At 38.3% G+C, this 13,953-nt stretch overlaps 1 protein-coding gene across 1 annotated transcript in view; it reads right to left on the minus strand.

Annotated features, from left to right (window-relative positions):
• The window catches only part of RELN (reelin), a 532,619-nt gene that overhangs the window by 97,009 nt on the left and 421,657 nt on the right, over window positions 1–13,953 (minus strand). Inside the window, exons 26-28 of the mRNA XM_081244879.1 lie at window positions 11,205–11,376; window positions 10,516–10,716; window positions 5,581–5,813 (exon numbers count right to left, since the gene is read on the minus strand). Coding sequence (XP_081101005.1) covers window positions 5,581–5,813; window positions 10,516–10,716; window positions 11,205–11,376 — 606 coding nt within the window. The remainder of the gene's footprint in view (window positions 1–5,580; window positions 5,814–10,515; window positions 10,717–11,204; window positions 11,377–13,953) is intronic.

Here is a 13,953-nt window from a genome sequence, read left to right on the forward strand (position 1 = left end):
GCTTTTCTGTTCTCTTAGGAGCACAACCTTGGAAATGAGCACAAGTAATTTAGCAACCTTAGGGCTGCTTGAAGAAGAGGAAGAACTAGTAAGGAATTTACAGAAAAACATAATCATAGACCATCGGAGGAAGGGAAGAAATAAGTAGGCCAAAGTTAACTAATAGCATGTCTAGATTCCACATAGTTAATCTTTTTTTTTAATAGAGGAGATGTAGCTTTAAAATGATTAATATTATTAATGAGTGTGCACATGTGTACATGTGCTATTCATATCTTTTCAAGGAGACACAGCAGAATGCAGAACAATGATTTCTTGCTGAGCAGCACTGAATTTATTTTGGAAAACATATTTTAGAAAGGGAGGTGTCTTCAATTAGCTAATCACCTGTTGCGGGTCCTTATTCTTCATTCAACCAGCATTTACAAGTGCCTATAACATGCCAGGCGGTGCCAGGGCTGGGCACATGATGGGGAGCAGAATTCCTGCATGGTTCCTACCTTTACGATGCCCACAGTCGAATGAGAAGACACATTTAATCAAACCCCTGCACAAAGAAATGTAAACGTGCAACTCTGATAACTATCACCATTAAGAAGGGCATAGAGGGCTTCCCTGGTGGCGCAGTGATTGAGAGTCCGCCTGCCGATGCAGGGGACACGGGTTCGTGCCCTGTTCCGGGAAGATCCCACATGCCGCAGAGCGGCTGGGCCCGTGAGCCATGGCCACTAAGCCTGCGCGTCTGGAGCCTGTGCTCCGCAACAGGAGAGGCCACAACAGTGAGAGGCCCGCGCATGGCAAAAAAAAAAAAAAAAAAGAAGGACATAGAGCCAGGAGAGCATGAGTCTTAGAGGTCTTTGACCTGACAGTCAGGAAGCTCTGGGAAGGTGTTATAGGACGTGATGATTGAGGAAAAGACAGAATTTAATCTTATGTAATTTAACTAGAAATAAACCACAGTACAATTCGACTATTCATATCGTTGAACAAAACTTCCCCTTTGCCCTGCATGTTCTAGATAAGGAAGAAATAAAAGGTAAGACTCTCTCTCTCTTTATTCTCTTCCCCAACTGCCACCTTTGTTCAAAGGATGCCTGAGTGACCAGAAGAACCAGTTTCTACCCCTCCCCCTTCCACCACCACACTTCAGAGGGGTGTTGCATCTGCCTCTCAAACCAGGAAGGTGCATGTGCACCTGCTTGTCCTGTGATAGGTGGTGGTGGAGGAGACATTCTGCAGCATAGTAAGCAACAGGGTTTCTAGTCCTTTCCAGAGACGTCGACTTCTTGCATTCTGCGCAGGGAACCTAGAGCAGGCTCAGGGGCATGCTGTGTGGTTGGGGAGACAGTCAGGAGGCATGTACCAGCACATATTTACCACCACCAGTGTCTCTCCTCTGTAGGCAAGAACCAAGAGACTTAACCTGAGCACAAACTGCTCCTTTGAGAAAATCAGCTTCGAAGTATTTGTCAAAGAGCAATGTTCTAGTAACTATTACAAGCATGTTGCCTTGTGGCAAAATAGGTCCAAACTTTAACAATTTTCACACTTAGAATTCTCAGCTTTCCAACACTGCATTTGGAGATATCTGAGTTTAACATATTGCAGAAGAAACAACAACAGCTCATTTACTTGGGTTGAAGTAGAAACATATTTACTGTTCTGTAGCAGAGAGCTCTCCATCACAAATGCCATCCACCAGCAAGCTGGATGGTATTCAAATGAGCCACGAAGCCAGATCCTAATGAACAAGATTTCTTCTTCCAAAAGCTGAGGTCCAAGAAAATATTGATAAATTGGGAGCCTCAAGATTTTGGCTCACTTTGTGATGTTAAGGACAACCTTTTTTTATTTCTCAGATGTGGCTTTACCAACTGGGTGTTTCCACTCAGCATCAAACAAACTGCAGTTTCAGATTCAACTCTGTATTATCTGGCTTTGGGGTATTGCACCAGAGGTGTGCTCCTTGACTCCTGATTCTATTGGCTACTTTCACAGTGATGTCTTCCAGCATCCTGGTACCCTAGTCATTGCATCAAAGATGCAGCCCTTGATGCACTCCAGCTTCATGGCATGTTGCACTTGTCTATTTGGAAGAGATGCGGTTGGGCCACAGTTTCAGAAAAGCATGGGGAAGAGGCAGGCAGGGGTGGAGGAGATAATTACAAGGGCTGTACTGTTACATGCCTAGCTTGAAATGGGCAGAAAGCAGGATGAAAGGGCTATGTAGCTGCAAACACAGATATGTTCTTATGGACAGAGGTCTCAGAGGATGAAGCCTAGAGGGTAGAACCAACAGCTGAGAAGAACAACAGATTAGGGAGCCACTCGTAGGGAGCAGAATTATCTCAATCAAGAAAACTTCCTTATCCTGGACATTGCTCGTGGAGGAGGGAACCCTAGTAACAACAATCTTGCTAGCTTTCAGAATTCCTATGAGCCAGTGGTTGCTATGTGCTTCCCATTCTTTTCTCTCTTTTTGAGTTGGGGTGTCTGTTGTGTTTATCTTGTCATTGTCTCACTGTTGTACGTTGGGTAATGGCTGGGGTGGATAACTTGTTTCTTTAGGTCATAGATCAATGGGTCAAGAGAAGCCATATCCAGGGAACTCCGACTTGATAGAAGTCATGAAATCAGTGACTTAGTACCTGATGCTGTGATGAGATGAGTGTTTGGGGGTTTTGGGAGGAAAGTGAGTACATCTGCCTGGGGGAGACATGTGAGTCATTAGGGCTAGGACAAACTATGGTAGGTTGTTACAATAATGCCCCCCAATGGATCATACTAAATCTTCTTCTACAAGACTTCCCTGCACTTCTTATCAGAAAGGGGAGTCTGTTTTCTCACCCTCTGAATCTGGACTGGTCTTGTGACTTGCTTTGACCACTAGGATGTGGCAAAGAAGACAGGGTCTTGCAGCTTCTACTTTTCTTCTCTTGGAACCACCTAACTGTGGAAACTGTTATGAATACTGGGATGGATACTGGGATGAAGACCACTATAGAGAGAAAAGTCCTACTAATCCCAGACGCTAATCAACCTACCAATTGAATGCAGCTACATTATAAACCTTAGGAGAGACCAGCAGAAGAAATACCCAGCCAATTCCATAAAACCATGAGAAATAATAAACCACTGTTGTCTTAAGCCACTAAGTTTTGGAGAGGGATGTTGCATAGCCATAGGTAACTGTACAAATATTATCCTAGGCTCTACTGAGGAATATAAAAATGGAATAAAGATGATTTTTAAAAAGTAATGCATCTATGCATTCCTGATCTTTTTGCCTTCCACTGGTTAAGAGATGACATGGTCTGGAATAGCTGCCTTGGATCCAGAGATAGAAGTTGCGTGTTCAGAATGGCAGAGACACCCTGTAAACTCTGAAGTCCTCACCTGTGGACCATTATGCAAGAAAGAATGGATTTCTAACTTGTTTAAGTCTTGTTAAGCATTTGTATTTGTTTCTCTGTTATAGTAGCTGGGTCTGTATCCTAACTAAAGCAGAATGCAAGTCAAATTATTAAATTTCACTAAAGAAGGTCAACTCATCAACTCTGCCACATACACATCAAACCATCTGAGTCCCTCTTTGATACATAACAAAGTACACTGGCATGTAAAGACAAAAAAATTACTTATATGTTGACTTGGATCCACTGACTGATAAACCTTTTCTTGGAACAGCTGGCATTTAAACATTAAGTTCCAAAGTTTAGTAGATTACCACACAAACTTATACATCCTGACCATACAAGTTTCTTACCCATTTGGGAAGTCTGTGTACCAAAGTCTATGGTGTAATTTTTGGAGGTATGCACATCTAAGTATTGAGGGAGGCAGATGAACACAAGCAGCATATCCAGCTAGATGCAAATTTGGTGATCAATTAGGTGAAAGATTACAGACAGAATGGTCTCTACAAACATTAGAAGTAAGCCAATCCTATAGATTTTCTAGCTTTTATCACTGTATCAGTCAGGATGAGATAGGTTGCCAGAGTAACATGCAGCCCTTAATCTCAGCGGCTTAACCCAACAAAAGTTTATTTCTTGCTTATGCTATAATGTCCAGTATAGGTTGTAAGAAAGTCTGTTGATTGTAGACACTCAAGGACCCAGACTGACGTAAGCTTCATCTCAAAAGAGGCTTTCATGAAGCAGAGAAGATAGCAAAATGCACATGAACTCTTAAAGTCATATGTTTAATTTCCACTCACATTTCATTAGACAATGCCAAACTTTATTTTTTTATATAAATTTATTCATTTATTTATCTATTTATTTGTTTATTTTTGGCTGCGTTGGGTCTTCGTTGCTGTGCGTGGGCTTTTTCTCTGGTTGCGGCGAGCGGGGGCTACTCTTCATTGCGATGCATGGGCTTCTCATCGCGGTGGCTTCCCTTGTTGTAGAGTACGGGCTCTAGGCGCACAGGCTTCAGTAGCTGCGGCACGCAGGCTCAGTAGTTGTGGATCGTGGGCTTAGTTGCTCCATGGCATGTGGGATCTTCCCAGACCAGGGCTCAAACTCGTGTCCCCTGCATTGGCAGGCGGATTCTTTACCACTGTGCCACCAAGGAAGTCCTGGCAATGCCAAACTTTAAAGGGTGTGGGGAAAGTATAACCCTACCATATTCCAGGAAGGAAGTAAGCTGGAAATATTGATGAATGGCACTAATGAGTATCTCAACCATATATTAATTTACATCACCAGCAGTGCCAGTAGTCTTATTATACCATCTCAGCTCTGCACAGAAATGCTTTGACTGAGTCACAATTGAATGTTATGGTCTAGGATTCAATTAAGAAGTGTCTACTTGAAGAATGCTTCATCTTTTGAAAAATTATAGAGTTAAAACACTGATTTTCATGTTACCTACTCTATCTGACACAAAGATACATATACGTACTATAAAGGTATTCTAGAATACTGAGTGTAGAAAAAAGTAATTTTTATTTTTTTAACAGAATATATGTATTTTCTTTCTTTTTACCCAAAAATGAGAATCAAATGACCCTATCCCCTGACCTCCCACACTATGTCTTAGCTGCCAGGAAGCTAAGAGTTAAATTTGTTGCCCTATTACTGAAACTAATTTGCTTCAAGTTCTTGATCCATTTATCTCATTCTTCTGTCAATTGATTTTAAATCTTTTTATCTATTGTTATAATTATTTATCTCAATGGTCATTTAAAGGGATCTTTTATATTGTAAGATATCTCAAATTGTCTATTTAAGGAGGCATTACATTATCAAAAATCTCTATATAGTGAAAGTCTGATACGATAATGCCTTATAACTCCCTAAGCTTTTAAACATCTTTTGTTCAGGGCTGTAATCCAGTGCCCAGAACAGAACTTGGCACAGGTAGGTGGCTCAATAAATATTTGTTGAATGAATGAATGGAGGAGTGAGTGAGTGAACTTTTTCACAAGTATGAGCGTCATTTCCTCAAGAGTCCTTACAGCTAGAGTTTATGAATTCTCTTAGGTTATTGAGATAAATGAGATGAGGATACTGAGATAAATATATGCTCCTCAGAAATGGCAACTATGGCACATAATAAGAATGGTCACTTTACCTGGATGCAAGAGACCTTGGAATAACAATGGTGATTCTCGTCCATTCTTCAAAGTCCCCTGTGTGATACAGGGTGGGCTCACTCAGTTCTCTGGAGTTTCCTTCACATCCTTTGCCTGCAGAAGCTGGGTAACAGCCTTCTTTTACCAGAAACCAGGACATCCCAGCATCGTGAGAGTACTGAAGAAGTACTGGGGCAGTGCTGCTGAATTGATTGGCACACCCAATGTTTAGCTGTTAAAAGGAAAGACAGAATTATACATGGTTTTGGTTTCAAGTCATCATTTAACAAATTAGGTGCTACAGCCATCAGGGCTCTTTCTACTGAGTTTGCACTAAATTTACAATGATAAGACACGGGCAGCTCAATTCCAATCAAGATCCTTTCAAAGGTTCTGGAAATCTCTGTGTAGGCAAGCAATAGGTGATTTTCAATAGAAAGCGGGACCAGTTGCCCATTTTGTGGATTTCTTGAGATTATAGAAGGGAAGAGAGAAGCACAGATGTGACTGAAGTCTTGGACAAAAGATAAGAAGCCAAGAAACTGCTTTTTTTTGCTTTCCCAGACAGAGGGTATAAACAGAGGGAAGCAGATGATAAAGAGCTGTCCTCTTCAGAACATGAAGGTTACTGAAGCTGTCCTCTGCTTTCAGTGGAACAAGCATTTTTACTCTGGTTTCTTACAAAAGCTCAGTAAGAAATCATTCTCATCTTAGATGAAAGAGCTAAATCCTTGTCACAGCATCAAATGAGCAACATAATCCAGAAATAAAACTATTACTCTTCTGTGTACTTGTGTAGATGATTGTCATCACAGGATTAACAATATTCAAAAAAAATTGTAAAAACATGCAACCTAAATCCCAATGTCCTAGCACAACCATTTTTATTCTTCTGTTTTCTCTTCTAAACTTTATAAAGAAGAATATCAATACCTAGAAGTAGTATTACTGAATCAAAATGCAGAAACACTTTGAATTTCCTATTTATATGTGTTCATTTTTAATCACTTGGGTTCAAATGAATCAGTTTTACACAGCACTCAATATTATTATAATTTTAGACAGTTTCTTTCTAAATTAATAAATATATAAATGATTGTATTACTGTTTTAGTATATATATATTTATTTATTTTATTTCATTTCATTTTATTTTATTTTTTTTGCGGTACACAGGCCTCTCACTGTTGTGGCCTCTCCCGTTGCGGAGCACAGGCTCTGGACGCGCAGGCTCAGTAGTTGTGGCTCACGGGCCTAGCCGCTCCGTGGCATGTGGGATCTTCCCGGACCGGGGCACGAACCCGTGTCCCCTGCATTGGCAGGCAGACTCTCAACCACTGCGCCACCAGGGAAGCCCCTAGTTTATATTTTTTGATAATTGTAAATGTCAAACTCTTTTCCTGGTATTTAATTACATGCTATCTTATATAAATGATCTATTCATATCTTATTTCATTTGTTGGTTGGTGCCACCATAGAATTTTATTGTATAAGACTTTATAACTAAGAATAGTCAAATTTTATAGAAAAAAACTGAAGAACTCAAAAGAACATAATCATGACCAAAAAATAAAGGACGAAGGAAAGGTAGGCCCATAGGCAAATAACATTGGGTCAGAGTTCAAGGGCCAACCAGCTCATCTTTGTGACTATCAGGTAGCTTGAGCCAGTCTTTCAAAAAAAGGAAGACTCCATATTTTCCTTAATTCCATGCTCAGAGCTAGAAAGTGTCTCTCAGAAGGATTGAAAAATGTGGGTAATGGCAATTTTATTGTGATTCATTTCTCCAAGTTTACATAGTTAAACGTCAAGAAAATAAAGACTTGACCCTCTCAGATGCATGATTACCTTTTGTAACACAAACCCTTTTATTATATTACCGGTTAGTAAGCACAGCCTTCGGTTGGCATGTGGTGAGACCATTCACACTGGGCACACAGAGTTAGCTTTCTGTCTTAGACTTATTATCACTGCCACTGTTTCTAAAGTAAGCATGTCGATGGAACTTTCAGTTCTGTGACATCTTTGTGATTTTTTTTTTTTTAAATTGACCTGCCTCTTAACTGTTGATGTCTTCTAGAATGCAGTTCTTGGCTTTCTTATCTTTTTACTCCATACGTGCTTCCTCATCTCATTCACAATCACAATTTCAGATTCCGTCTGAATCCCTATGACTCCCAGATATGGTCTCTCTCAGGTTCTCTGCACAAGGTACAGAACTACTTCCTGTGCATCTGCCCTTCAGCAATCCACAGGCATCCCTAAATCTATATTTGCAATTTCAGTGACTGGAGCCAGAAATGTGGGAGTCATTCTAGCATCCATTCTATCACCCAATAGGTCACCCAAACCTGTAGACTACACACCTTTAACATCTTTCAGACCCATCCATTTCTCTTATAATCCCAGGCTAGGCCTTAATCGAGCCTCCTCATTTCTTACTTGGATGACTGCTCTAGCATCCTCATTTCACTCAACATATGCCCAGCAATCTGAGTACTTCTCTCTGCCTCCTGTGCTATCCCACAGGTCCAAGTTCCCATCAACTATTATTGGGATCACCGCAATAGTTGCCAGCCAGTCTTTCTATCTCTGCCCTTGACTCTGCCAGTGTACTCGCAACACAGTCACCGGAGTGATTCTTTAAACGCCTGAGTCAGGGTATGTCACTCTTCTGCTAGCCATTTTATTTAGAGCAGAAGTCAAAGTCTGACCTCATTTTTTTCTACCTGTCTCCCCTTCCTCACTTTGCTCTAGTCACAGTGGCATCCTTCTGGTTTCTTGGACTCTTCCAAGCACACTCCTACTTCAAGGCTTTTGTCCTTTTCGTTCTCTGTGCCTGGAGTGTTCTTTCCCAGAGAGCTGCATGACGCCCTCCTTCACTTTTCACAGGTCTCAGATTAAAAGTTATTTTATTAGTGAGGCTAATTTGACAACCTTTTACAAAATAGTAATTATCCTCCACCACCCTAGTCAAACTCTCTATTCCTAGTTATTCTCATAGCCTAGAACTGAGCCCGGAACATAGTAGATGCTTTACAAATATTTGCTGAATAAATGAATGAATGTACATTGATTCCAGTTTCCCCTCCTGTTAAGTCAACAGAATGATCTTTCTAAAACACAGGTCTGGTTTTTACATTCAATGGATTAAACATCTTCCATGACTCATCGCTTTTGGGTTAATATCCAAGTGACTTAGAGTATCATAGAAAACCCATTAGGACAAACCTTATCTCTTATTTCTGTGGCAAATACTCCAAACTCCTTAAATTTCTGACATTTCCATTCTCACTTGCACTTTCATGTATTTTCACATATTTGCACATTCTGTTCCCTCTAACTAGAATCTCCCCACCCCCTCCACTTTTCAGCTGGCTAAGTCTCTGTATTTCCAGAAACTACCAATTTCAACTCATCCATCCATCTATCCATCCATCCATCCATTTATTCAACTAACAGATAATTTTGGAGCACCTGCCATATGCCAGGAACTATGTCAGGTACTCCTATAGGATCAGAGCCTCTCTACCACAGCACTTCAGCGACTGTATCGCACCTGTTCACTTTTCTGGCTCACTTGCTAGTTTGTGAGCTCCTTAAAGGCTTGGGCTATATTTCTCATCTCTATATTCCTAGAGCTTAGTGTTGACACATGGCAGGCAGTCACAAAAACTTTACCAGCACCGTGCCTTTTGTAAAAATAACACCAAGTTCTTATTACAGATCCCAAATATACATTAATTATCAATCCCCAAATCACTCATATTACATACCTATTATCAACTGATAGCCACAAATCAACAGTTTTCTGCTGGTGTGATTTGAGAATTGAGACTTTTCTTAGGCATTATGCATTGTTGCTGGTTGTTTAAGTACTTGAAACATTTAATAATGTTTTCTCTATTTAGATTTCTAAACTTCAGAATACCACCTTGCAGAGTTCAACACCTACACTATCATGATTTTGTGACTAATTAATTAGAAAACGTGCAAGATGAGAAAGAGCATATTATTCTGGCAGTGTATTTGCTATTGCTGTTATTTTGTTCCCATTTTAGGCAGTACCAACAAATTAATATAGAGTCATATACTGTTATTAGTGTTCTTTCCATGGCAATTTAGCATCAAACTCTAAACAGAGAAGGACAACATTTCACTAATCATCTCATTTATGACTGACATGTTTATAGACCTCTGGAAATTATATTTGAAGAGCTTCCTATAAACATCTGATCTCTTTAATAATTCCATTTGTAACTTATTTAGCATCTGCATCCTGCTAGTATGTAAGGACCATGTAGTTGTGCTGGCTCATTGAAACTGCATTACTTTCGACCCCAGAATTCACCAATGGGATTTTATTATAAACACAATGAAATTTTGATTAGGGTTCTGAAAAAGGCGCTTGTCAAAGTAAATACTTGTTATACATATTGACATGTTATCACAGCACAGAAAACAAGCAGCTTTTAAGAGAACAATGAAAATTAAAGTAAAAATTTACTCAATCAAAGGAAGAGAAATTGTTTGAGAACCCCATAGTAAAAACATAAAATTACTCATGAGTCCAAAAAGCACTAGTAAGCTGAAAAGGAGAGCTTATCCATTACCATTCAGAAGCATGGGATTTATTAAGTCACAATCAGATTGAAATCCTCAAAGTCATCTTTCTTTTTAATTCTGGTAGAGTTCCATGAGCCCTTAAAGAAATACAATGACATAGCCACAACTCCTGGGGCTCATTAAAAACTGACAAGCTGTTTTCCTTATGGGTAGAGCTAAGAAGCTTTGTCATTCTAAGATTGTTGGCAACTTTGTTCAGATGAGTCCCTACTTTACTAGAATATGAATATTTTGTGTTCTTTGTGAATTTCATTTATAAATCTGGAAGAGGGTTGCTCCTTAACCTGCAAGAAGTTTGTGCATCAATACCTTAAACTGCAGCACATATCCAGGCTTCAGCGTCAAATCTCGAGTTACTGCAAATCGATCCCCATCTGATTTTCCAAACACCATGGCTGATGGCGTGGCAGAGCAGAAGGTTTCATTTTTAACCATTCCTTCGTTAGCCAACATCAACCACACACTCATTTGATTCATAGGGTAATCAAAAGCCGGCTTCTCATAAAAGTTCTAATAGGAACAACAACACAAACAACACAGAAAGGCAATTTGGTAGCTTTGAAAACAAGAAAGGAATTTTCGGTTCATGGCATGCAGGGCCATGTACTATTTGTATTTCTAGGAAAATACAGCAGACTCTCTAAATTAACTTTTTTTTTTTTAAGCTGCCATGAACTTTTTCTCCTGATTATTTAACAACTGGATATATTTTGCCACTGTGTATCTAATCATTTCATAAACACACTAATAATCATAATTAATGACTTGGCCAAACTTTCTAGTCTTGTTTTTTGTTTTGTTTTGTTTTGTTTTTTTAACATCTAAATAATCTATGAACTAGTAGCATAGAGAGGTAAAAAAGTTAAGTGCAAACACAGAAAACTAAATTACATGTTCAAGTGTCAAGCACCAAATCCTTCGGGGAGTGAGTAGTTATTTGATCCCATCCTCTTTTACCATTCTATGTCTTCTTGGAGTTCAGACCTAATGAGAAGTACCTGGGGTAAAGTTGGGTTGACAACTGGGATGATTTGTTTTTGCTTCTCGGACAGAATGATGATGTCATCGACTGCCCACTGGTCATAGTCCTCCCCTGAGAACACAGGCTGCCACCAGCGGAAACTGGTGCAAGGGGTCTTGGCAGCAGCTGGCAGCTCCAGATAGACAAATCTGCATAAAAGCAAATCATTTAGCGTTGGGAAAGGAAAAGCTGTGTTTTTCTTAGCAGCTGTTAAAATAACATGAGTAGCAACAAGAGAAAGTTATGTTTTGTTTGATCTCTTGGTATTTTTGTAAAGTTTCTAAGTTTAGACAGATCAGACAAGAGGTTTAAAGTTGTAAGCAAGTTTAGTCCTGATCCTGGTTTTTCCATTTGGAATTGTATCTTTTGGAGGCAAATATTTCAACTGAGTTTGATTCATTGAACGTCTTTTGACTACTATGACAATGGCCATAATTTTTTAAAGAAATCCTTAGAAAAAGCTGTTCCTTTGTATGTTATTGCATTAAAATAGCATTAAAATTTTTTCAAGGCAGTTCTTACTTATTGGGGGAAAACATAAATAAGCATTAAAAATGAAACATAAATCACCCATAAGCTACCACAGGGGGTTGGCCTCTGTTAACAATTTGATGTATATCATTAAAGTATGTGATCTTTTACATAGGTGAGATATATGTATAATTCGGTATCTTACAGTTTGAAACTTAACATTATATCATAAGCACATTCTCATGTCAGTAAAATCAGTTCTTAAGATCATTTTACCGTTTATATAATTTTTCATCACACAGACGTGCTAGTATTTATTTCACTTTTCCTTATTATAAATAATTCTATGATGAAAAATCTTTATGCATAAAGCTTTATGTATACCTCAGTTTATTTATTTAGGGAAGATTCTTAGAAATGGAATTACCAGGTCAAATAAACTGGTCATGTTTAAGGCTCTGGATTTTTCCAAATTCCTTTCTGGGAGGGTCATGATGGTTTGCAGGATGACATGAGAGTGCCTGTCTTGCTGCTCCATGTGGAGAGAGCACTTGGTGTTATCATTAAAAAATGACCATTTGACTGTTGAAAAGTGGTATCTTTTTTATTGCAACAGAGGTTGGATATTAATCATATTTTATTAAACATATGTCTTCCCTGTTGTGTAACATCTACTCACTCCTTTTACCCATTTTTCTATTGGGATCTTAGAGTTTTTCTTGATAATTTGTATAAGCTCTTTACAGGAACACTGATCCTCTATTTCTCATATTTGTTGCATATGTTTTCTCAGTTTGCTTTCTTTCTTTTCATGTTTTTTCTGTTTTCCTTGAAATGTATGTGTTACATGTGTATGTAGTTTTACATCTGTATGTAGTATATTTCTGTGTAAGCAGTCCTTTTCTTTGTTAATTCTTGCGTTGAACTTATGTTTAGAAAGTTCAGGTCTTTTTCCAAGATCAGATAGCAACCTAAGTGTTTAAATCTTTAACCAGTCTTTAACAGTTTTTGCTGATGTAAGGTGATAATCTAAATAGATATATTTTCCCAAGAGCCTACCCATTTTTTTCTAACACCATTTGATTGAATAACCATTTCTTTATCACTGATAGTTGATGTGTCTTTTTTTCATATATAAGTTTGTACAGATATCTGAGTCAATTTCTGGGTCATCTATTTGGCTTGATTGTTCTATCCATGAACCGGTATCATTCCACTCTAATACTGTAGCTTATACAATATGTTTTAATATTGTGCAGGGCATCCCTCTATATTTTGTCAAAAGTTTAAACTATTTTTGCCAGTTTATATTTCCAGATATAAAGCTCCCCCCCAAAAAAAATACCACTAAGATTTTGATTGGAATAGCATTAAATGCAAATTAAGAGATTTCTTCATATCACAATGTTCAGTTTTCCTATCCAGGGATGCTGTATTATTTTCCATTTATTTGTTTTCTTTTATATCTCTGAAGGAAGTTTTGAAGTTTTATTATTTCCTTTACAGAGATTCTCAGTATTGTTTCTTAAACTTATATTTATTTATGTATTTGCCATCATGGGGTCTTCTGATTTCTTCCAACTCAGAATTTCTTAACTATTTTAGTGTCATAGAACTCTTTGAGAATGTGATGAAATAGTTAGCCGCTAAAGAAAAACTCCCTTAAATAAAAATGGAATATCTCTGGAATTTGAAAAAGCTAGTGAATTTTTGTTTGTCTATATAGTACTCTAGTTGCTTTACTGAATTCTCAGTAATTTCCAGATTGACAATGCTATTACTTGGAAAAAATAATTTGAATAGTTTCAAACTGTTGTTTAAACCAGTTTGGCCCCAATTATCAATTCCCATATCAATACTGTATGGGGGGAATCTCACCAGGCTCCATCTCCCACCCACCATCCCTGACTCTCTCCCTGGATGTTATGACTCTTGTTAGACCTAGTTGCCTCTTCTCTGTTTCCACCTCTCCCCCTGTGTGCCTTAGAAGAAATGCTTTTGGTTGGTCTGTCTGCATATCTAATTGTGTTATATTATGGAGAGTTATGTCACCTTGAAATAACTCAATGTTTTAAAACAACAAACTTATGAACCTTCAATCTACAAAATAGCTCTATTGTAAGTATTATATCTAAAATATATTTAATTTGTAAGAATTGGATCTACATATTTTTCAATAATTTTTTTCCAATAAAATAAGGTTCAGTTGTAAAATGCAAAACAGGGATATTAGTATGGTAAGGCTTCATAATAAT

This window comes from Mesoplodon bidens, assembly GCF_964165515.1.
Source record: "Mesoplodon bidens genome assembly, chromosome: 9".
NCBI classification, from domain to species: domain Eukaryota; kingdom Metazoa; phylum Chordata; class Mammalia; order Artiodactyla; family Ziphiidae; genus Mesoplodon; species Mesoplodon bidens.